At 35.3% G+C, this 24,259-nt stretch overlaps 1 protein-coding gene across 6 annotated transcripts in view; it reads left to right on the top strand.

Annotated features, from left to right (window-relative positions):
- MICU3 (mitochondrial calcium uptake 3) overlaps positions 1-22,614 on the top strand; it is a 110,995-nt gene extending 88,381 nt beyond the window's left edge. For 5 of the 6 annotated variants that reach the window (XM_060653079.3, XM_060653081.3, XM_060653084.3 and 2 more), the window contains 6 exons: positions 3,898-3,998; positions 4,468-4,639; positions 14,553-14,661; positions 16,723-16,880; positions 17,920-17,988; positions 19,714-22,614. In XM_060653079.3, coding sequence (XP_060509062.1) covers positions 3,898-3,998; positions 4,468-4,639; positions 14,553-14,661; positions 16,723-16,880; positions 17,920-17,988 — 609 coding nt within the window. In that variant the 3' untranslated portion in view covers positions 19,714-22,614. The remainder of the gene's footprint in view (positions 1-3,897; positions 3,999-4,467; positions 4,640-14,552; positions 14,662-16,722; positions 16,881-17,919; positions 17,989-19,713) is intronic. The other variant, XR_009615879.3, reaches the window with a different exon arrangement.
- The last annotated feature ends 1,645 nt before the right edge of the window (positions 22,615-24,259 follow it).

Consider the following 24,259-nt stretch of genomic DNA (forward strand, 5'->3'; position numbering starts at 1 on the left):
ACCATAGAAATTGGCCAACACTACAAATCGGGGTTGTTGGGTTTTTTTTTCCTAAAGAGCTTGTGTACTAGCACACTATTGGCTACGATCAACCTACACTTCACTCATAAGATGCTAGATTATTTAATGAATTGATTCAAACATCATGAAAGTAAATCGGATAGAAGAAAGAAGAAAACAAAACTTATATTGTCTTCTAAAGTAAAATAATTATTTGGGGATTATCTCTGTTACTACCGTCCCACATGAGAGAGGATAATTGAGAATTAACTGTAGTTAAGTTACAGCTCATCGTAATTCCTTATCGGTTCCTACTGACGCCAATGTACATCGAATTGTTTATAGTATCAGTATTTCAGAATTCACATTAGTTTGAAAGAAAGCTTAGAAATCTGTTTGATACGCCACCCTTGGATAGAGTTTGATAAGATTATTATACTACTGTAATCAATAAAAATATGTTGAAATATATTTTAAAAATTTGGAATATTTGACATTTTTAATTCCATGCAAATTTATTAATTTATTTTATTTTTGATGAAATCTTTTAAAGTAATTTTTAAGCCCCAAAAGATAAGGGTCTTTCATAAATGGCCATAGGGTTCTTTTGTGGCTTTTTCTTGCTTTGTTATGAAAACACCTGAATTCATTTTATTTTAACAATGAGCACAAGAATCAAAGGGATAAAGTCTCTATTTTGTCCCAACTCCCCTGTGATTTAAGTTACATAACACTGCCAGGATACTAAGGGCACTGGTATAGTTTTCAATGACTCCCAACAGTGCTCTGTTTCATTGAATGGGGGGGAGAAAAGTTTTCACCATTTCCATTTTCTAATTTTTTTTCTCTAATGTCAAACTGTTACTTATGCCTCTGTGGGTCTGGATTATCTGGATAAGTGCAACCTAAGTCTAATAAGATTTTGATGATGAAAGACTGTAAACGAAGATCTGCTCTGTTCAGTGGGCATGAGAAAAGCTGGAAGAATGAGGTCATTCTTTAAAACCTGTGTAAAACAAAGCCATCTCATTTCACTGTGTCAGGTCTTGAGGTAGAGGACATCACAGCACTAAAGGAAAACAATTCATGAGGGTGTTATCGGAGTTCACTAACTTTTGGTGTTCTCATTTGAAGGCTTTTTTTTTCAGGTCTATATAACATATATGGGCAGTTTCAGTTAACAAAAGAAGTAAGAGTGCACCATGTAAAACTTTTTTTGCATTAAGCGTCAACATTATCATCTTTTCTGTCTCGTCTAGTCCTTTTTCAACTTCTTGAAATATATTGATTTGGCAAAAATAAACAATAGCCAACATTTGTTAGGCATTTACAGTATGCCAGTTATAGTGCTAAATGATTTCATGTGTTACCTGAGCCTCACAACACTTCAAGGTAGGTACTATTATTATTCCTGAGGGTACTAATGTCCTCAGAGAGGTTAACTTCCCAAGGTCACCTAACTAAGCGGTTAAAATTCAGGATCCGAAGCCAGAAATCTGACACTTGAGCTCACCGTCTTATGTGCTCACCACACCACTACTTATTTGTGAAGTAAGCAGCTTTTTCTAGAACACCATGGCCCCTCTTTTTACCCACTTTATACCTCCCCCACATTCCCTTCCTCTAGCTTCTAGATGGATACCCACCCCCACCCCGTTCTTCATACTGACTTCTGATTGGATAGAGCTTCCACTTGATGCTCCATTTAGTCATGCCTTCTCAAATATTTCCTCCCCCTGCTTCCTTAAGCTGTTCCATGGATAATGATGGATTAGACTTGATGATACACAATCACAAAAGAATGTTTATAATTAACATGAGAAATCTCTTTTTTCCCAACGGTCTTAATGCTTTACACCAAAGCAGCTTATGACTGCCAATAATAACACTTGTATACTTGACTTACATTCATACCCTAATTTTATCCTCACATTCATTGTCATAGGTAGGTTTGTGCCTGTTGTATAGATAAGGAAGCTAAAGGTCAAAAGATCCATAAACATGGATCTTCTGATTTTAAATCCTGTCCTTATGGCAGTCTGCCTCCTCCACCTAAAGCCACTGGTGGAGGTAATAGTGCCTTTTGAGCACTACTGAAAATTATACTTGCCTACTATCAGTAGGGAGTTCTGAAAGGCTGGCACCACTCATATTCCTCAACATCCATCATCTGCTTGTTCAATAAGGTATATTTAAAAGATAGTATGGGACACCTGGCTTCCAGGCTGTGGTGTTTTCTCCCTGGCGATCAGATCTTCAAAGAAGTTGGATATATTTCAGGAAACTTCTAAGTTATTCCAACTCCTGAAAATCCTGGGAGTTGTCAGCAAACTAAGAAGCAGTAGAGATCTTTCAAACCAGTTAAAGGAGGTTATATGCTAGGGATTACCTAGGAAAATCCAAGCTAAATAAATATAAATAAGACCTATAGTCTTACTAAAGAATTTCACCAATCTGAGATCATTTAAAGTGGAAGATACCTACATGTTGGAGTTTTTAAGAAAGACCTGAGTAATCACCATAGCAAAGAGACCACTTTAGAAAAACAGGGATTAAAAGAAGGCATGTGGGAGGGAAAAGACAAATCACGAGATGTAGTCTCTATAACATTGAACTAGTCATTAGTAGTTAATAATAGTTGGTCTAGGGAGAAGGGAAATAAAGATCCAACAAATATTATGAAGGATAAAATTGCTGTCTTCGTGAAAGATTGGGAAGAGAACTATAAAGAATCAAAGGATTACCAAAAGTTAATGTGTGGAAGATGGGTAAGATGAGACATTTTGTCAGGGAACACAGATCACAACTTACTCCTTTGTAGAGAAGTATATGCTGTTTCTTCTGTTTTCTATAAAATGCCGACAAAATTCTCACCAAGAAGTAATATTTCAGATATGTACTTTTAGATGGATATTTATGACTGTGTTTTTTTTTAATACAGAAAATAGTAGTTCTTATTTGACCTCTTATTTTTCTTACATTTTCCAGGATAATATATGGGAGAGTTACGGTCATTTGAATTTTAATTTTTATACCTGAGTTTTATAAGATAGGTATGAGTTATTGGCCAAGTGAGGAAGGAAGGAGAGAAGAGAAGGAAGAGAAAAGAATCAAAGGGGAGAGAGGGGGAAAAAAAGGAAAATTGATATCGCTACATTAAAGGAAAGGACTGTTTTCATAGGCCAGTAAACTTTATAAGGACTAGAATTATGTGATTTTAAGAATACGCTTGTTGGAAATTGCAGGAAAAAATCCTCTGGAATTAATTTCTTATCCATTCAAAAAATAATGTAAGAATTTTAAACAAAATTATAGATGGTGTAATTTCCAAAGTAATAGTTTCAAAATATAGTATCTTCAATTTAAAGTATCATAAATGTGGAATACAAAAGGAAAATGTGATGCTTAAAGGAATCTATTTTGTGAAGCTTCTGACAGTTCTTTTGTCAGCCCCATGTTTCGTACATCTGAAGAATTTACCGCCTTTGACATCCTTAAAAAACATTGATTTTTTGGGTTGATTAGGAAAATCCAAACTAAATGACTTATATAGTGAGAAAACATTTAGGTGATTAGTAAAGGATTTCAGCTATCTTAGATAATTTAAAATACAGATAACCTATATGTATACTTTGAGTTTGAAAACTCCTTAAAATATAATCCTAATCTTTAAAATTTTTTGAGGATAAAGATCAATTTCAATCATATTTTTCTGTTTTCAAATATTGAACTTCATTTTGCCAATAATGGCATTTATTAATGCACCCTTATGCTTTTCATTCTAATGTTAATGTTTGTATGTTCTTGGTATTTATATGGTGATAAAATTCTTTGAGGGATGTTGGGTATCCCTACTCTGTTTATTGCAGCTCACCTTTAAATTGTGATTTTTTTAAGCGTGCTGATGACATTACAAGTTTGGTAACAGATACTACACTTCTTGTGCACTTTTTTGGAAAGAAAGGAAAAGCTGAGCTCAACTTTGAAGATTTTTATAGGTGAGCTTACCTTTATATTTGTATTGAAAAATGTTAACATGCTGAAGTCAGAAAGGTCTCTAGGAACGATCTGGTGCAGAAATACTCACCTCTTGGCTGCTTTCACCTTAACTGAATATATCTCTATAACAAATACGCACTTCCATCAGTACCAGCATACTAGTGGTTATCTTGATAAGTGTAATAGGAAGTTGCTGAATGATAAGAAATGCCTGGATATCTGGATTGATTATGTCCTGTATATTCCTGAGAAGGTATCTCCCCCACTCCTTAGTCTCAGTGAACCACATTAGTAAACATGGATATAGTGTCAATGTAGTAATCGCCTGGCACTGCACAGTAACTCTCGAAAAGTCTCATTGCTCCCCTGCAAGGTCTTTGTGTTATCCCCATTTCACAGATGGGGAAGCCAAAGCCCCCACCATCATTCTTCATTTATCGTATTCATTCTTTATATATTTTGTCATAGATTCATGGATAACCTACAAACAGAAGTTCTAGAAATAGAATTCCTTTCCTACTCTAATGGGATGAACACTATCAGTGAAGAAGATTTTGCTCATATTCTTTTACGATATACAAATGTGGAAAATACATCAGTATTTTTGGAAAATGTGCGTTACAGTATACCTGAAGAAAAGGTATCTAATCACCCATATCTATTTTGTTACATATGATACTATCTTGTAATTATATAGGTCTATAAAGTATATTGTCCTTTTCTTAATTCTTTTTCTCTGCTATGGATTAATAGATATTTCGGATATATTTCATTCTTTTTTCCTCAGTGTCCTAAGTGCTCTGGCTAATTTTCAAAATTTGATTAATGTAAAATTCTGGGTCAATATCCATGTCTTTCTTAGAAATGCTGAAAACCTTTAAGATTATTAGCAGTTGTGTAATTCAAATTATGAATATCATTTTTGAAGAGAATTCTACTGAGCTATATGCTTTGACTACCACATCAACATCACCTCATATAAAATAGTTTATATCGACATCATTTCAGTAACGCTTTATTCCATAATATCCTTAAAAAAAGGTCATTTGAAGACAGCCTTTGATGAGTGAGGGATCTTATCAGGAAGTGAAGTGAGGTTTTCAAAGAGTTTGGATGGCACGAATGGTTAAGAACCTGGGACAACTGATTGTCTATTTGTTTAGCAGCAAATGTGTTGTCAGCAATTCTGAGCAGTCGCATTATCTAGTGGTATTTGAATGCATCATTGCAACCAAATGGAACTGGTGTTACAAGTACCCCTTCAAGCATGAGATGTTTTGGATATATTGCCTTCTATTTGTGTTTATAGAAGGATCAAGTTAATCTATCCAAGAAAAACTTGCAAATAGTTTGACTTTGTTTAAAGTGGCTACACTGTGACAGTGCTAACAATTCTCCAGGTCTCCTATGGAATGAGAAAAAAAGGCTTGATGCATTTGGCCATTAGTTTACATAATCTCTTAGAGGACTTTTATCTGTTTTGTATGATAAACTGAATTTTTTCCAATTGATACCCAGATCCCTAAAAATAAATATCGGAAATTGTACTACTTTGTCAAGCTGCTAGAATATTTAGAGCTTTAATGAATCTGCTTTTCTTCGTCTTTTACCAAATGGAAACAGCAATCTGTAACTCAAAAAGTTCAGTTCCAGGGTAAAGAGTGTATGGGAACGCTTATACTGTTTTTGCAACTTATACATCAAAAAATTATCTGAAAATAAAAAGTTTTCCTTTAGGCTAAATTCAGTTTCTGAAAACTTATAATTGATAGAAGTATCTTAGTTTTACAAATCATTACAGTTAAAAAAAAAAAAAAAAGAAAGAAAATTTGGCAAATGAACCAGCATCAATTCTCCTGATGTTTGTTTGGTTTGATATTACGTCATCAATCCTTAGAACAGACTTCCAGATATTGACATTTTTTCTTTTAGAAAAAGTGAAGCCGAGTCTTCTCAGATACTTAGACACTTGTTCAGGGAATCAAACCCAAGACTGTAAGCCAATGATACTCCTACCACACCCTACTTATATCTTTCCCTTCCTCTCATTTCTCATCCATTTCCTCCCAAAAGAATAACAGGTACTGCTACTTGGATAGCACTTGACATTTCTAAAATACTTTAATTTTCATCCATGTATCTAGCAGATATTGGGCATCAACCATTTATGAGACCTTATTCTAGCTACTGTAGATAAAGTGACAAGATCAGCAAAATCCTTCCCATGGAAATACCTCTTAGTGGAGAGACACAATAAACAAGTAAACAAAAAATAAATAAATGATTTATTTCCAGATAATGATAGATGTTAAACAAAAGTCATGAGGACTGGAAAAGGAGATGGACTGTTGGGGAAAGGTTTTTTTGAAGAGGTAGCTTTGGAGGAAAGACTGTGAGGAATGACCTATGCAAAGAGGCAGAGGAAACAGCAAATACCAAAGGCGTGGGCACAGAAGAAGCTGAGTTTATTTGAGAAATAGCAAAATAGGGTAAAGTAAGCGCATAGGAAAGTAGTAGGAGATGGAGAGACTGAGATGGGTTAGGTCTTCGAGGAATTTAGATTTTATTCTAATGGTGATTGTAAGAGTGATGGGACACTACTACATTATTAAAATTTGAAACAGGAGTCAGCAAACTACCTACCTCCTCTGTTTTCAGAAATAACACTTTATTGGAACATAGCCACACTCATTCTTTGAATGTATCGTCTGTGAATGCTTTTGCGTCCTAATAGTAGAGTTGAGTAGTTGCAGCAAAGACTATATTTCCTAAACAAATAAAAATACTTCCCCTCTGGTCTACTCTAGGAAAAGTTTGGTAGCCTTGCTTTAGAACATAGGCCTGTGTGCATTCATCCGTCAAGTATTTATTCAGCATGCATTCACTGTCTGCTGTGACACCTAAATATGTGACTCATGGGCCACATATGATCTGATTCCTCCTTCAGAAGATCATCATGGCTGGTATATTCAGAGTACACTTCAGTTGGCCCAGCTCTGAAAGGAAGAGGCAAGTTAGGATATTGTTATAGGAGTGCAGGCAAGAGATGAGCATGGCATGGACCAGGGTGAATGTAGGGAAAGGTGGTGAGAAATTGGATCATTTAAAGAGGAGAGCTGATAGAACTTGCTGCTGGATTAGATTTCAATGTGAAGGAAAAAGAAGAATCAAGAATTCCTAGGGTTTTGGCCTGAAACACATTGTGAAACAGCAGTACCATTTTCTGAGCTAAGCAAGACTTCAAGTTTGGGGTTTTAGGAAAGAATGAATGGTTTCATTTTGGACAGTTTAAGTTTGAGATTCCTATGAGATATCTCAATGAAGAAGTTATGTAGGCAATTGGATATGTGACTCTAGCATTTAGGGGTGTAGTCACTAGTGTATAGACCTCCAAATTATGTCATTCCTCTCCAGCCTTTAGTAATCATTGTCAATTTCCTGTCTCAGTGGATTTACTTATTGTGACTATTTCATATAAATAGAATCATGCAATATGTGACCTTACATGTTTGGCTTCTTTCATCATATTTTTGAGGTTCACGCATGTAGTAACTTGTATCAGTACTCCATTCCTTGTTATGGCTGAATTATGCTCCAATGTATGTATACTGTTTGTTTATCCATTCATCTGTCCATAGACATTTATATATATATATATGTTTTATATATATATAAATATATTCATATATATATATATATATATATATATATATATATATAAATTTTTAGTTATAGCCATCCCAGCGAGTATGAAGCAGTATCTATGTAATTACCATTACCTTCACCCTAAATAGAATTCTTTATTTCTTCATATAGCTTTGAGTTAGATTCTGGTTTCCTTTCTTTTCAGCCTCAGTGACTCCCTTTTGCATTTCTTGTCGGATAGATCTGCTAGTAGCGAACCCCCTTGAGTTTTATCTGAGAATGTCTTACTTTCTTCATTTTTCAAGGATAGTTTTGCCACATGTTGTTTACTTGAGAACATCTTAATCATTTCTGAAGGATAGCTCTGCCACATACAGAATTCTGCCACATACAGAATGGTCGGATGTTTTTCTTTTAACACTTGAACTGTCCTACTTACTTTTGGCCTCATGGTTTCTGATGAGAAATCAGCTGTTAGTCTTATTGAGGATCCCTTCTCTATGAAGAATCACTTCTCTCCTGCTGCTTTCAAGATGGCCTTTGTCTTTTGACAGTTTGAGTATGTGTCTTGGTATGGATCTTTTCAGTTCTTCCTGCTTCATGTTCATGAAACTTCTTGAACGTGTAGACTTAGGTCGTACATCAAATTTTTGAGGTTTTCAATCATTATTTGTAAAACTATTCTTTCTGTTGTCTTCTCCCCTTTTATTTCTGGAAGTCCCATAATTTGTATATTGGTACACTTGATGGTGTCCCCAGGTTCCTTAGGTTCTGTTAATTTTCCTCATTTTTTTTTCTTTCTGCTCCTCAGACTGAATACTTTTAACTATTCTATCTTCAAGTTTGCAGAATCTCTATTTTGCCTATTTAAATCTGTTGCTGAATACCTACTCAACTTTGTGTTTCAGTTACAGTACTTTTCAGCTCCAGAATTTTTATTTGGTTCCTTTTTACAATTTCTATCTTGATATTCTTTATTTGTTCATAGGTAGTTTTCCTGATTTCCTTTAGTTCTTTATCCATAGTTTCCTTTAGCTCTTTTGAGTGTATTTTAGTTGATTCAGAGTCTTTGTCTGTTTAGTCCAGTGATTGGACTTCTTCAGGGATGGTTTCTGTTGATGTATTTTCCTGATGAATAGGCCATATTTTCCTAATTCTTTGTATGCATTATAATTTTTTGCTAAAACCTAACCATTTTGAATATTATACTGTGTTAATTCTGAAAAACCAAACTCTCCCCTACAGCTGTGTACGCAAAATAGCTTGGCGAAGTCACTAAATAAATGGGGGAAAGTGCATTTCTTGTCATGTATAGTCACTGAAGACTCTGTTCTGTTATCTAAGTGATTAGCCAGAGAACTGACAGAGATCCTTACATCCCAGAGCCAGGAAGAAAAACATAGAGTGTTCTCTTTGCAACTCAGCTCTGAGTTGGAGCATTCCTCCTGCACTAACCCAGGCTACCGAAGCCTCTTCCTTTGCCTTCTTCTCCTGCCTCCACAAAGCCCACAGATCTGCAAGAGGTGGTAACCTAACATCCGTAGGTATTTTCAAAGCATGTGGCAGTTCCTGGTTACGTTTAATTTCCCAGGTATCTACAGTGTCCCTGTTAGCCCCTATTCTAGTACCATTCTCCTCAGCCTTCCCTTTGTCAAGTTTTTGGATTCTGTCTGCCACCTGTCCCATCTGTCACCCCTTGTGTCAGGCAGGCACAGAGTGTGCATGTCTTTAAATCTTTTGATAGATGTCACTGTCCCCAGGAAAGCCCAGGAGGGAGGGGCAAAACAAAAGTCAGCCTCTTCACTAGTCCCTCAGAGAACCACCATACAGGTCAGATCGCATGTGGTAACATTTTAATAACAACATTTTAATTACCAATACATTTTATATTAAATAACACAACATTTAATAATCGCATACCATAGTAGCCCTCTGGCACCAGGAAGCCACGCCGGGAACATCAGCACTATCCCACAGCACCGAAAGATAAAAATGGTAGTTCAGTGGACAGAAACACCACAGTGCTCTCTCCCTGAATTCCAGCTACCCTTCTCTTCATTAACCAGTCCCCTCCTTGCTATCAACTATGGATTAGATTCCAGAGTTTGAAAAAAGTTAATCCTGTCAGTCTTTCCCAGCTAATGGCTGTTTCAATGGAGGGACCAATTTTTTAAGCACCCTACCCTGCCATTTTCCATGGCATGACTCCCCCCAGTCTCGTCCTAGTCTTCTAATAATTATTTCACGCTTATGTACCTCAACCAAAGATAAAACAGGTGCACACACTGGGAGCTCCATCATGGCTGCAGATAGAGCATGGTATCTGCCAGTACAACCAGTGTAATCACGCTGCAGCTTGAGATCTACAGCATTTTCTAGTTTGTCTCTTGATTGAATTATGTCTTACCAACTCTCTCGGTTTTGTTCACTGAGGCCTTGCCACAGTTCCATCCAAATGGACTTACACATGCTTGTTCACATCCTGAATGACATATTTCAATAGTATATGTAAATTTTTATTATAAAAGACACATAACATAAAATTTACCATTTCTCCCTTTTAACTATTTTAAAGAGTAAAATTTGGAGGCATTCTGTTCACAATGTTATACAATCATCATTAATACTAGTTCCAGAACTTTTTCATCATCTTAAACAGAAACCCCATAACCCATTAAGCAGTCACTCCTCAGTTCACCTCCCCCTAGCCCATGGCAACCACTAATCTGCTTTGTTTCTATGAATTCATCTATAATGGATATTCATAAAAGTGCAGTCATATAATTTGTAATCCATTATGTCTGGCTTCTTTAACTTAGCATAACTTTTTCAAAGTTCATCCATATTTTAGCAAATAATGGCGCTTCATTCCTTTTTATTGCCAAATACTACTTTATTATATAGCTATATCACATTTCCTCTGTTTGTCAGTTGGTGAATTGTTTCTGAGTTGTTTCCAGTTTGACTATTCAAATAATGCTGTTATGAATATTCGTATACAATTTTTTCATGTGGACATGTGTTTTGAACTGTCAGAGAATTAAATATATACTTCAGGGTAAATAGCTGGGTCACATGGCATCCTTAATTTTTAACATTTTAAGGAACTACCAAACTGTTTTCCACAGTAGCCACAGCATCTTATAATCTCATTAATAATGTCTGAAGTTTCTAATGTTTCTACATTTTTCTCCACAGTAACACTTGTTATTGCTTGCCTTTTTAATTTTAGCTATCCTAGTGGATGTGCAATGGTATCATTGTGTTTCAATATGCATTTCCCCAGTGAATAATGATGTTGAGCATCTTTTCCTGTGCTTGTTGGCCATTTGTCTATCTTCTTTGGAAAAATATCAAGTCTTTTGCCTATTTTTTTAATCGTGTTGTCTTTATGTTACTGATTTTTTTTTACTTTTATTTTTTATTTTCTTCATTTTTTAAATTTACATCCAAATTAGCATCTCGTGTAACAATGATTTCAGGAGTAGATTCCTTAATGCCCCTTACCCATTTAGCCCATTCCCCCTCCCACACCCCCTCCAGTAACCCTCAGTTTGTTCTTCATATTTATGAATCTCTTCTGTTTGGTCCCCCTCCCTGTTTTTATATTATTTTTGTTTCCCTTCCCTTGTGTTCATCTGTTTTGTCTCTTAAAGTCCTCATATGAGTGAAGTCATTTGATATTTGTCTTTCTCTGACTAATTTCACTTAGCATAATACCCTCCAGTTCCATCCACGTAGTTGCAAAAGGCAAGATTTCATTCCGTATGATTGCCGAGTAATACTCCATTGTGTATATATACCACATCTTCTTTGTCCATTCATCCATCAATAGACATTTGGGCTCTTTCCATACATTAGCTATTGTTGATAGTGCTGCTATAAACATGAGGGTACATGTGTCCCTTTGAAACAGCACACCTGTATCCCTTGGATAAATACCTAGTAGTGTAATTTCTGGGTCATAGGGTAGTTCTATTTTTAGTTTTCTGAGGAACCTCCATACTGTTTTCCAGAGTGGCTGCACCAGCTTGCATTCCCATTTATGTTATTGATTTTTAAGAGTTCTTTATATGTTCTGGATACTAGAATCCTGTCAGATACATGATTTGCCAGTATTTTCTCCCATTTTGTGTGTTGTCTTTTTACTTTCCTTGATAGTATCCTTTAATGCACAAAAAATGTTTACTTTTGACAACGTCTCATTTCTCTATTTTCCTTTTGTTGCTCATACTTTGGGTGTCATATTAAGAAACTATTACCAGGAAGAAAATACAACAGCTCTTCCTCTTTGAAAATAAAGAATATATTGATGTAAAAAAAAAAAAAAAAAGAGGAAGAAACCATTGCCAGTTCCAAGGTTATGAAGTTTTTGTTTCTGTTTTTTTGTAAGATTTTTATAATTTTAGCTATTAAATTTAGGTCTTTGACCCATTTTGAGTTCATTTTTGTCTATGAAGTGAAATAAGAGTTCAACTTCTTTCCTTTAGTGTAAATAAACAGTTGTCCCAGCCCCATTTGTTAAAAAGATGTTAAAAAGAAAGAGGTTCTTTCTACAATAAATGGCCTTGGCACTCATATTGAAAATCATTCTATCGTAGATATTTGGGTTTATTTCTTGATTCTCAGTTCATGTCTTTTTGATGCTTTAAATTTTTCCGTTATTATCATCATGTTATTTTTGCTACAGTGTAAGATACTTCTTTTCATTCCACTTCTCACAGTTAGGACATTTTCCTTTCAAGTCCAAATGGTTCATTACAAAAGTGATTCTGGTGGTGAGACGAAGAAGAAATGACTCTACCTCCTGACACTGTCGTTCTCTCGCTGCTGTTAAAAATGGAGTGCTTTAAATTATCAAAATGAATTCCCTGTTCTTCAAGTTTATGATTCTCTATTTCCAAACACAAAGAATTTAATCTACACAGAAGAATAATTATATGGTGTTGAATCTGACCTATCTTTCTGAAACATGACATCACTCTTCTGAAAAATCTAAAGATTCAGATGGTGAACATTGTATTCTGTCATACCTCGATTTGCTTTTTAATCTTATGCTCCCTAAAAGAATTGACATTTTTGTTTACACTTTGCTTAAAAATTGCTGTGGCAGCTGGCCACAGCATAAACTGATATAGAACCAGAACAGTGACCGGTTTCCCTAGCAACAAGCTCTCCACATCAAGACAAACCCCTTCTGGCTCACTCCCCCTAATTGATTCAAACAGCCCTTCCTGGAAAACATGGCAATTGGGATCAGGTCACAAAACAAAATCCAGGGTTGGAGTGGCCATAAATGAATATAAGAAAAGAGGAAGAGAAAATAGTGAAGAGAAAAGACAGTGAGAATTCTCCTTGCAGGTAAAAAGCATTGCAGGTGAAGTGGAAATAATGTATACCAAAAATTGGTATTATTATTTTGATAATAAATTGATAATGAATATGATTCTGATAATCGTTTAATCAGTAATTGGCTTATATGAAAGTAGACTTTTCTGGTTCTTTCCCTGCCTTTCCAATGCTGCCTCGTTAGTTTCCCTTTCCCTTTTCATGTATGTTAAGGTGAGAAATTGTTAAGCCTAAGCTCTTAGCCCTATGCCCTTTTTCTGTTTACTTTGTCAATTGTATTAGTTTTGCTGAGAACATAACAATTTAAATGTAGCTCTTCATGGCCAAATGTACATTGTCTGAGATACACGGTGCGTTGAGCTGGTAGTGGTGGTAGTCCTTGCAGTTTATGGAGATGACGTTCCGGGGTCCTCTCCGTGGGCCCAGAACTGTGTGCACTCACGGGGCCTTCTCGTGCTGTCCTGGCAGAGTTATCGTGGCAGAAACAAGTGAAAGTACCCTGCCTCTGGCCTGTTCAACATTTTGATTTTCGCATTGTCATTGTTACAGACATTAATGGCCAAATGCTGAGTTATATTTAAGGAATACGTGTACAGGAGAAACTGGTGTTCTAGGGGTGGTTTTCCTCTCGTGTTCTTCTTCTTAATCATCATACTTACTCTTAGGGTTTAAAAAACTTAGGCCTAAAGTACAGTTTTCAAAATTGAAGCTTTTTGGGTTTTTTTCCCCCTCTGTTTATTCAGCTTTTTACTTGTTAGGACAGAGTGGCTGCTTCCAAGTTTCTTTCATGCTAGACTAGAAACCAGAGTCCTAGGACACTTCTGTCACCTGAAAAAAGTGCACTGTTGCGTTGTGCCCCTTCCCTGTCCACCTGCCCTTCCGCAGCCCCTCAGCAGCCACTGATCTACTTGCCGTCACTTTACATAACTCTCGTCTGTTCTAGAATTTCGTATATTGAAATTATATCGCATGTGGTGTCTCGTGTCTGGCTTCTTTCACTTGAGCTTCATCCATGTTGCCAAGCCATAGCTGGGCCCTTTGGTATTGTTAGACCACTACTTGTGTATGCATTCACCTGTCATCTGGGGTATTTCCAGCTTTAGGACATTATGAATAAGGCTGCTGTGAATATTTGTGTGCAACTCTTTGGGGAGACGTGTGTTTTCATTTCTCCTAGGCAAACACCTAGGGATGGAATGGCTAGATTATATAGTAGCTGTTTGTTTACCTTTATAAGAAACAACCAAAGAGGTCTCCAAAGTGGTTGTAAAAGTTTTATTCATTTTTATTGTATCATTTTTGAAACTTTGTGCAGATATGACAGTGTTTTAAAAATATTTTCACCTGTCATGCTAATGGTAGCAACCCTATGCAGTGGAAATAAATCTGAGTGAATTTTACATTCCATTTGAGGAAGGAGGCTTCAGAATGTGCCCTGGAAATGTTTACCTACATGAGATATGGCAAGTGCCTAATCTATTTATGTCTAGTAAGTACAGATGCTTATTTTAATAAATTTGGCAATACTAAATATATTTCCATGTATTCTCCCAATATAGGGCATCACATTTGATGAATTCAGGTCATTTTTCCAGTTTCTGAACAACTTAGAAGACTTTGCAATAGCCTTGAATATGTATAACTTTGCAAGTCGCTCTATAGGGCAAGGTAAGTAATCGTCTTTCAGTACTTAGAGGCAAAAAATAATGATCCTATCTTGTTTCTAGGAGCTTTGATAACAAATTAATAAAGTATCTCATATTAGCCATCAAGTCACCTGAAAGTGTGATACATACTTTGATGGGAAATCTGTTTTCCAGCAGAGTTTAGGGAAATATGCTAAATTTTTCCATTAAATTTATTATTGGCCTTCATTTCATCTTATAGAGAAGACTTTAGTGATGCTTGTAAAGATTCAAAGAGGAAGAAACCTCATGGCCGCTGGTAGCATTGTGCAGTGCATGTGCACCTATGGAAGAGCCAGCTGGCCACGCTCAAACGTCATCACAGGGTGATGTTTGTATTTCTGATCTTTTGCTCAGTCCCTGCTGATCGAGAAGCCTGAATTTTGCCAACAGAGCCCCCTCTTTGCTGTGGACTTATGTTAATCAAGTTTTAAGAATCGCATATAAAATTGTATGTTGATTTTGCTTAATTTCCAAAGAAATACACTGTCATAGAATTCAGAATGCTGTCGTCCTCAGGATCAGCTTCATTCTTTCCTTATAGACAAACTAACGAGTCCAGTCCGTTTTCTAAGATTCTGTAGCTGGGACCAATTTCCCTTCCCTAATGTGTCTTTTGTTTACCATTCTTGCCATATGAGGACTTGCCACTTACGTCTTTGAGGTAATTCTACCTGTGTCTGCCATAATCTAATAAGTGCTAATTCCCAAGTTTAAATCTCAGAGGACAGTCTTGTTTTTCTATTACCAAGTTCTGGGGAGAAGCCAAACTGTAGTCCCTAAATGCTCATAAATTCTGTCTCCCCCCAAAACATAGATATTGAATCCCTCACCTAGCTTCATTCATGTACTCGCTGAGTTAGAGAAACCTGAAAATTTGTCCTATTTCACCCTTGTCTAGTGCAGATGTTCAAAAAAGACATCTCAGCTCAACTACTTTTGTGTTTGAAAACCAAAACTTTGGGAGCCCTGCTTTCACAGACCGGCAGTTACTGCCATGATGAACCCACTAGTCAACCTTGAGAGGAAAAAAAAGTCAGCATCTGCTTACCTGGTTCAGAATGGAAAGTTGCTCTTTTACTGTATGGAACTAGGAATGAAAGCAATCAAATGTGTGCCCTGGCAGGTGCTCGGAATCCGTCTCTCTTTGTTTGCTGTTGCTGCTAGCACTTACTTTCAGGTGTTTACCTCTCAGAAGGACCATTGCGGTGGCCAACCCTGTGGTATTCCTGCCATTATCCACCTTCCTCTCTGATGTTTCCTAGACAGCTCACACAGTGATCTCTCTAAGACGTGATCCCTTCTACGACACGCCTGCTGTGTAAACTCCTCCGTTCCACACTTGCCTGTTGAAGACTGTCCAGGCTCCTCACCTCAGAGTCCCTGTGCAGAGCTTCTCCACCTTCTGCGTGTCCCCTGGGCTCTGTCCGGACCAGACCACTTGTTGCCCTCCCAGCGTGCCCGAGACTCTCCTCTTTCCCCCCACGCCTGTGTTCATTCTTGTCCCCTCCTCTGCCATTTCCCTCATCTCCACAAGCAGAATTCATCCATCCCTCAGGGTTCAGCTCACATACAAATTGCAGCCTTTCCTAATCACTGCTCTTCTCTTTCCTTTCCTTACGACTCCACACTACAGACAGAAGTAGTCACTCTGTCCAAGTTCTCATACACTTCGTTAATATTTGTGTGGTCCTGTGTAACGGTTATTTGGACAGCTGTCTCGTCATTTGTCTGAACTGTAGGTTTCTTGGTAACTTATTCAGCTTAATTTCTAGTACGTCTATCACTGATAGTAGGTGTTCATTAAACATCATCAAATATGAATGCATTATTAACCTAAGATACAGCTACTGCTTGGCCTTTTTAATTCAAACAACATAAATTCTCTGTTCCCTTAAAAGACAGCATGATTGATGAAAAGTCGCGTGTTACATAAAGTCATGACCCATGGTCAGAAAAACTTCTTTTATAACCTTTCTAGTAGTTAACATATATTATAAAAATAATATTAACTATTTCCTCCTTTTCTGTAACATTTATCCAGATGAATTTAAGCGTGCCGTCTATGTAGCTACTGGCCTCAAACTTTCACCACATTTAGTGAACACAGTCTTCAAGATTTTTGACGTTGACAAAGATGATCAATTAAGTTATAAAGAATTTATTGGAATTATGAAAGACAGACTCCATAGAGGATTCCGGGTAAAATAAATTTGAAGCCTATTGATATCCTTTTTAAAAACTGAAAGAAAAAACTCATCTCCGTTTCAGAAGCAATTTATACAAATTTTTAAGGATAGAAACATGAAATGTCATATTTGAAAAGAAAACACATAAGGTCATACCTATTTTCAAAAACACTTTGAGATGATTAAAGTTAACGCTTTTTGAAAATATAAATCAGTTTGAATTTCAGTAACTCACTTGCATATCCAGTTAATATGTTCCTCTCCGTTTGCGGGGAGAAATGTCAAATATTTTTCGATTAATTCAGTCTGCACACAGGCAGTTCAGACTTGGTACTAGACAAAGACATAGCATTTTGTACGATGCAGATTTCCACTAGGCAATTTGAGGCTCTTCGGTCACTGCATATTCAGTACTTTTTAAATGGAAAATACACTAAAAACCTTTGTTTTGTCTGTTGAAATATTTTTTCCTGTTAACATCTTCTACTGAAAATTACTAGAAATTTAGTGATTTTTTTTCTCAGAAACATGGTTTAAGTAATGAAATGTAGCATGAATCAACAAATGTTTGCACATTTAACATGTTTGTGGATGTGCCACAAACGGAAGGTAAAAAAAAAAAAAATTTTCTATTAACAGAATGTTCAATCTTCTGTCTTTGGTAAGAATACCCCTAAATGTTGTACATCTAAAAAGAGAAAATTTATATATAAAAAAATTGAGATTCATCTTAAACAATGTTTTTAAAGATTTTTAGTGATTTTTTAAATTTGGTAAAGATACCGTGTACTTAACTGCCACCTAGTGGTGAGCTGTTAACACTCCCAACTGAGGTCACAAATACCTGAAAGGACATACATTGAAAATCATTTATTTTTCCTCAAAAATTTTAGAGTAGCAGAAGCAGATTAAAATATAAACCATGCTACAAATCACTGTGTTTATCTCTTAAATGTTATATGTTTTTATTTTTTCTTTATTTATTTATTGCATACCTGTGGCCCCATAATATTTTGTGTACGTTTACATACTGGTAATCCTCTGTTCCGCAGGGTTATAAAACAGTTCAGAAGTATCCCACTTTCAAATCCTGTCTAAAGAAGGAACTTCACAGCAGATAAGTATGTAGCTTCCCTGTTTGTCTAAATTTGTTCAGAAACAAAGAATCATAATTTATTTTTCTATTATGACACTTAGGAAATAGCTGAAAGAAATAGACTTAGAACTTATTTTTGTATTTTAGCCCATTATTTCAGTTGAAGAATTACACTTCTAATGATTTCATTTTAGACCAGTAATTTAATTTAAGAATTAATCATTATGACAAAGCATGAATTTGCAACTATTACACTGTGATCCAAAAAGGAACTAGAATAAATACTCATCTGACTGGAATTCTCTTGGATGTCTTGAATGAAAAATTTTCTGTTAAGCCTGCAATTTTGTGTGTGAGCAGATACAATATGAATCCAAATAGGATTTTTATGATCTGGGACCATTAGCGTCTAAGGGAATATTAGTTAACTATTTTATAGGACCATGTCCAAACATCTGCTGTAATAATAGCAGCTGACTTTTTTAGAATTATTTTAGGTGTCTGGCCCTCTAATAGGTGTTCTTGTACATGTAGTATCTCATTTAATCTTCACGGCTGGATACTCCATGTGACAGCAGAGAAGATAAAGACATAGTGAGTAATTTGCCCAAGATAACTTGCTGGTAAGTGGCCAGCTAGGATTTGAGCCTCATTCTGTCTCATGGCATAGCCGTGTTACTTACTGTTAACTAACCATCACCATCGAGTGCCGTAGTTGAGGAAGATGCCCAAGATTCGTTCCGTTTGTGTCAACCCAAAGAAGTAACTCCTATTTGTTGCTGATCTCCAGAATGAGAGGTTTACTTTTTCTTTTTTCCTTTTAAAAGTGTGCTATTGTAGCTACAAAATTTTGGTTTATTGTGATTTCTTATTAGTTAGGTCTCATCAGTAACAGTTTTGTTCGTTTATATATGCTTGTCAATATACATTCTCGCTGTTTCCCTCAAGCCTGAAACATTTGTATTTGTCTTTAGCAATATTTCCCAAAGTGGTTCCATAGGATATCAATGCGTATTACTCTAAAAAAACAACAACAACAAAAATCTACTTAGCCAATCAATTAAGTTTGAGAAGTATCCTAATTAACATGATACAGTAGGTTTCTTCCCCCTTAGAACTTATCAGATCTTAATATGCCACTATTTATGTGTCTTTCTGAGAGAAAACCAAGTGTTCACCATTTTACAAAGCTTTCAAAGCTTTCTTTCTTTCTTTTTTTTTTTTTTTTTTTTTTTTTTTTTGTATGGAACTCATTTGGGAAACTCATTTTGGCTCTAACATGTTCAGTGGCAAGTAGGCTTATTTATTTACGGTGGTAACTGTTGAGCTAGCAAAAGAAGTCAGGTCTCCCTCCTCTCTATTTTAAGGAAGTTTCCACTGCCTTAGAAACTTCACTAACATTAAAACAAAAAACAAGTAGGACCGTACCCTTTGTTCATATAGGTAGTGTTCCCCACCAACCCAAAATAGTGCCACGCTGACACTACTAATCCTGTGTAGTAAGTAGTACATGGAACCCTAGATAAAAACGACTACCTTTATTCTAGACCTTTCGGTTAGCCAAGTTACTTAGCAAAATGCTGAAATTTTAAGTTAAACGAAATGTCTTATGTTAAGTCTTTGAATCTTATATTGTCGAGTGTTTTTATTATGTGCCTTACTGTTTCACATTATTATAATAATAGTTGATTAATGTCATCACCTTTTGGTTTCATCGTAAATAAATATTGCTAATATTTTTTCTCATTAGGTACTTCTAAAGCAAAGTTTAAAGGATTATTATCTATATGATGATCCAAGAAGCAAAAATTTCAGAGTAAAAGCAGGTCTCAGATCACAGCATGTAGAAATGAAGGAAAAGAAGAAACACTAAATATAGTTTTTCTTGATTGAATTCTTGAACATAAGACAGATAATATGCATCTTCTCACTAACTGTAAATGTTATGTGTTATCAAGTTGAGCTTTTGCATTGATTTACTGAACTCTGTACTTTTTCATTCCTTTCAGAAGTATATAGATACTTCCAATGACTATGTAAGAATGTATTTTAAATACTTTTTATTTATTAGAAATTTACCTGATTTCAAAATAATATATGACTCCTGGAATCTAGATCACTTAAAAATTAATAGCAACAACATATTTTCTTTGGTTTTAGACTGTGAAGTTATTTTCAGAAAAATGAGTATTACTTGAGATTTATCTTAGGCCCTTAGAGTTGTTGATGAATCCCCATTATTACCAGGTTTTTAATTACATTAAAATAATTTTGAAAAACAAATAGAAATTAAGCTACTATATAAATATAATATGATGGTTTACATTGTACTTTTAACTTTTAAAAGTACTTTACATACACTGTGTGAATCAAGTAAAAGTTTTTAAAAGTTTTTGTTTATTGGCCAAAGTCATCAGAATGTCTGATACTCTTTTACGTGTGCGGTAAAGCAATTTCAAATGCAGATTCTTTTTTCTCCAAAAAAGTCACATCTTCATGGTAGAAACCGTGGTGGCTACAGTACCTACTGTCCTTGTCGTGACCGCCTTTAACATGCCGCTGCTCCTGACAGCAGATGGCATGTGTCGTAACGCCAGTCGCAGTGATGTCTTGCAGACGTGTGACGTGCTGTTCGGGAGTGTTGCACGGTGCGGATGTAAGACGTACACGAGTGATGTCTGTCTTTGGTAGAAGTTAAGATTTTGTTTCTTGCAAAAGGACCACGTGCAAAAGTGATGCCAAACAGCTGGTCATAATGAATAACTTAAGTAAATTAATTCTTTCAAAATGATATTTCAAATTCATTAAGTCAAAAGACTTAAAGAGAAAAGAAAAACTTTCTAGAGAGAAACAAAATTAGGTTTTCACATGGAGAAAATAATTTGATAGCATTTAATGGAAGTTTGTTCAGTTAGAACGTATAGTTTATAAAAGGATACTGTACAAAAATAGAACAACGAAATTAAGTTAATATATTTATATATTGTATGTGGAAGGTAAGTTCATTTATCTTCTTTTCTGAGATGTATTTAATGTAAATTGCACACACTCCAACTATCACCTTGCTTTTGCATATGAAAATAGGAAATACGGACTTTGTTTTTATAAGTTATAAATGTGAAATTGGTAGTTCTGCATCCGCCTATTTATAAAAGTACTGTTATTTCCAAGAAAATGTTACGATTAGCATTGACTATGTATTTGTTAAACTTTGTACATTCTTTATCTGGCATTATTTATTACATTGATATAGAAATATATATGATTCATGGATTTGAAGATTCCATGCAGTATAATCATTTAATTTCACCTGCTTTGAAGGTTGACTCAGTTGATTGACTAAATGAAAATGCCAACCCACTCATTTAACATGTCCAAGGTCTAGTCTACCTTACACTGAATGTTCTCAATAGTAATTATTTGCTATCCAAAATAATTGAAGACATGCAATTTACTTTCATCTTTGACTAAAAGTTATATTATCTTACACACATGGAGAAATTGCTATTTGGAACACTTCTGTCAGTATAGATATAAAAATGAATTAGCTCATGAAAATTCTTTATAATTCTGTCACTCTCCCAAGGCACACTACGTATGCAGGCTTTATTTTTTATCAGTATAAATGAATATTTATTTATAAGGCTGCAACATAATATTAAAAAGGGAATAAATAAAATATTCTGATAAATTAAAATGAAAAAGTAACAAATTACAGTGGTTATATATTATTACCCTTGAACTTTATCATCTGTAAATTGGGAGGTAAAAATATCTCACTGGATTGTTGTTTACATCCATTAAAAATTTTTAATGCTTTAATAGTAACATATGAAATACATGTATGCCGTTATTCTCAGTATTTCCTTCTACAAATTATTCTTTAGAAACATGAAACTATACATAAATTTTAGTATCGTACTCTACAGAAAGCCTACATGGTAAAAAGTTTATGCTATTTTCTCAGTGTCATTTCATATTAAGAAGTTCATTTAATTTATCCAGTTCATTGTTCTTATTATAAAATATAATTGTAAAGCAACCTGTTGTACATTCTTATAGTATCTTAAAATAAATGTACCTGCCCTTGAATCAAGAAACTTAGTTTTTTGTTTGTACATATATCTGTGGATTAATGTCTTTCTTCAAACTTTGAAAATTTTTGTTGGTTACCAAACCGACATTGATCTTAGTCCCTCTGGTATGGTAATACATGCCAGTGAGATTAATCTTATCAACATTTTAATAGGTGTAAATAAATCACAGAGCCATAAAGCTTCTCAAAGTGTATAATAGGAATTCATACATTATAGAATTATAGTCATGGGTACTAAAAAGCTTTTCAGAAAGTTTTTCATGGTGACTTAATGGAGTATGAATTTTGCTTTACAGAACTGATTGTTTAAATGGCTTAAAATCCTTAAGCCAACACTACAGCAGCCCCCGTTTTACCGATGTTGGCATTTTGTAGGCACTGTTTTACGAAGACAGCTCCTAGAAATTTACTAGTTTTCAGAATACACTCTACCTGATGTTTTATAGTCTATAATGTGTTAACAGTTTTACATAGTGCTTTTACTTCCATAGATGTAAAAATATGAATTGTATAATATTCGCAAAGTATAAAATAAAAATTGTAAGTGTTAAGAAAGCATTGTGGGTTTTTTTTTCTCTTAATTGGCAGCATTGTTACTTTTTAGTAGTTCATGAAATAATTGTGTGTCCTGCAATCAGTCACATCTTATATTCCGTGAAATACCATATGATGAACATCAGCACAAAGAATTCTCTTTATATCTTTGTGATTATCATTAGGTCGCGATCAGTATTTTTGGCACGCATCTTGAAAACCAAGGATTGTGGCTATAATTGTGACTGTCAGCACATCAATGTACAATGCTTAGAGGAAATGAAAACCTTATTTTAGGGGCGCCTGCGTGGCTCAGTCGGTTAGGCATCCGACTTCAGCTCAGGTCATGATCTTTCAGTTCGTGAGTTCAAGCCCCACATAGGGCTCCGTGGACCTGCTTCGGATTCTGTGTCTCCCCCCCCCTCCCCCCCGCCCTTCCCCAGCTCACATTCTGTCTCTCTCTCTCTCTCTCTCTCTCTCTCTCTCAAATATAAATAAACATTAAATTTTTTTAAACCTTACTATAAAAGTTTTCTGGAATAAACTTTTTCCAGTGTCATAAAGGAAGAGAAGGACAAACAATTATGAGAAATGGAATAGAGAAGTAAGAAGAGACTGGAGGAGGGATTGGAATGAGGACAGATTTTTCAATTGGGATTGAATAGACAGTTTTTAGGAAAATAAATTTAAAGAAATTCAAGTTAAATCAATAATGGCAATACATCCTTTCCCATACCAGATTGAGGAGATGGGATGGTTTGGAATATGCAGTGTTGGTTAAGCATGTGTAGCAGTTGCTGGTGAGGCTAGAAATTTGAGTGCAGCATCTTCAGAGGGCAATATAGAGTCATGCCTCCGAGTTCTGACCTAGAATTTTACTTCTGGGATTGTACTGTCCCAACACACACATTCGCAAGTTTGCATGTCACCAAATACATCTTTACAATGAAATTGCATGTAACTGTGAAAAAGAATGAAGTCCGCTGCTCATGCTGATACTGACAGAGATGATCTGCAAGGTATTTTATAAGAGCACAGCAAAGTACGGAGGAGTCTACAATATACTGTTTCTGTTCACAGCATAATTTAATTGCATAGAATTACATTTTAATGTATCTATAGCTACAGATACAATGCTTAGAGGAAATAAAAACCTTGTTATAAAAGTTGTCTGGAAAGGATAAACTTTATATATATATGGATAATATATATTATATATATATAATATAGATGGACGATATAATATATATATACATATTTCTAAAACTCAACTCTCGAGGGTTTAACAACCAGCATCTCTCTCCCCATCAACCCTCATTTCTGCTTCTCAGAGTCTGTCACTTTCCAATCTTGTAGCAGTTTCTTTTGGTGTCTCCCTTCCTATTTCAGGTTAATATGTTATACTGATATTTCTTGATTGATTTCATTTTTTAGATTACTAACTGCTGACTTCCTACAAAGGAAGGTGGGGATTTGGCTGTCTCATACAATCCCCCGCTAAGACACACATTTCCCTTCCCCCATCCTTTCAGTATATGTAAAGCATAACTTTAGTTAAATCAATTATTACATCATCATCAATTATTATATTTCCTTTCTTCTACATCTTCTTACTTTCCATAGAGTTAAAATTTTCTCCTTTTCAGTTTGCTTCATTTTTTATATA

Source organism: Panthera onca, chromosome B1 (assembly GCF_046562875.1).
Source record: "Panthera onca isolate mPanOnc1 chromosome B1, mPanOnc1 haplotype 2, whole genome shotgun sequence".
In the NCBI taxonomy this organism is placed as follows: domain Eukaryota; kingdom Metazoa; phylum Chordata; class Mammalia; order Carnivora; family Felidae; genus Panthera; species Panthera onca.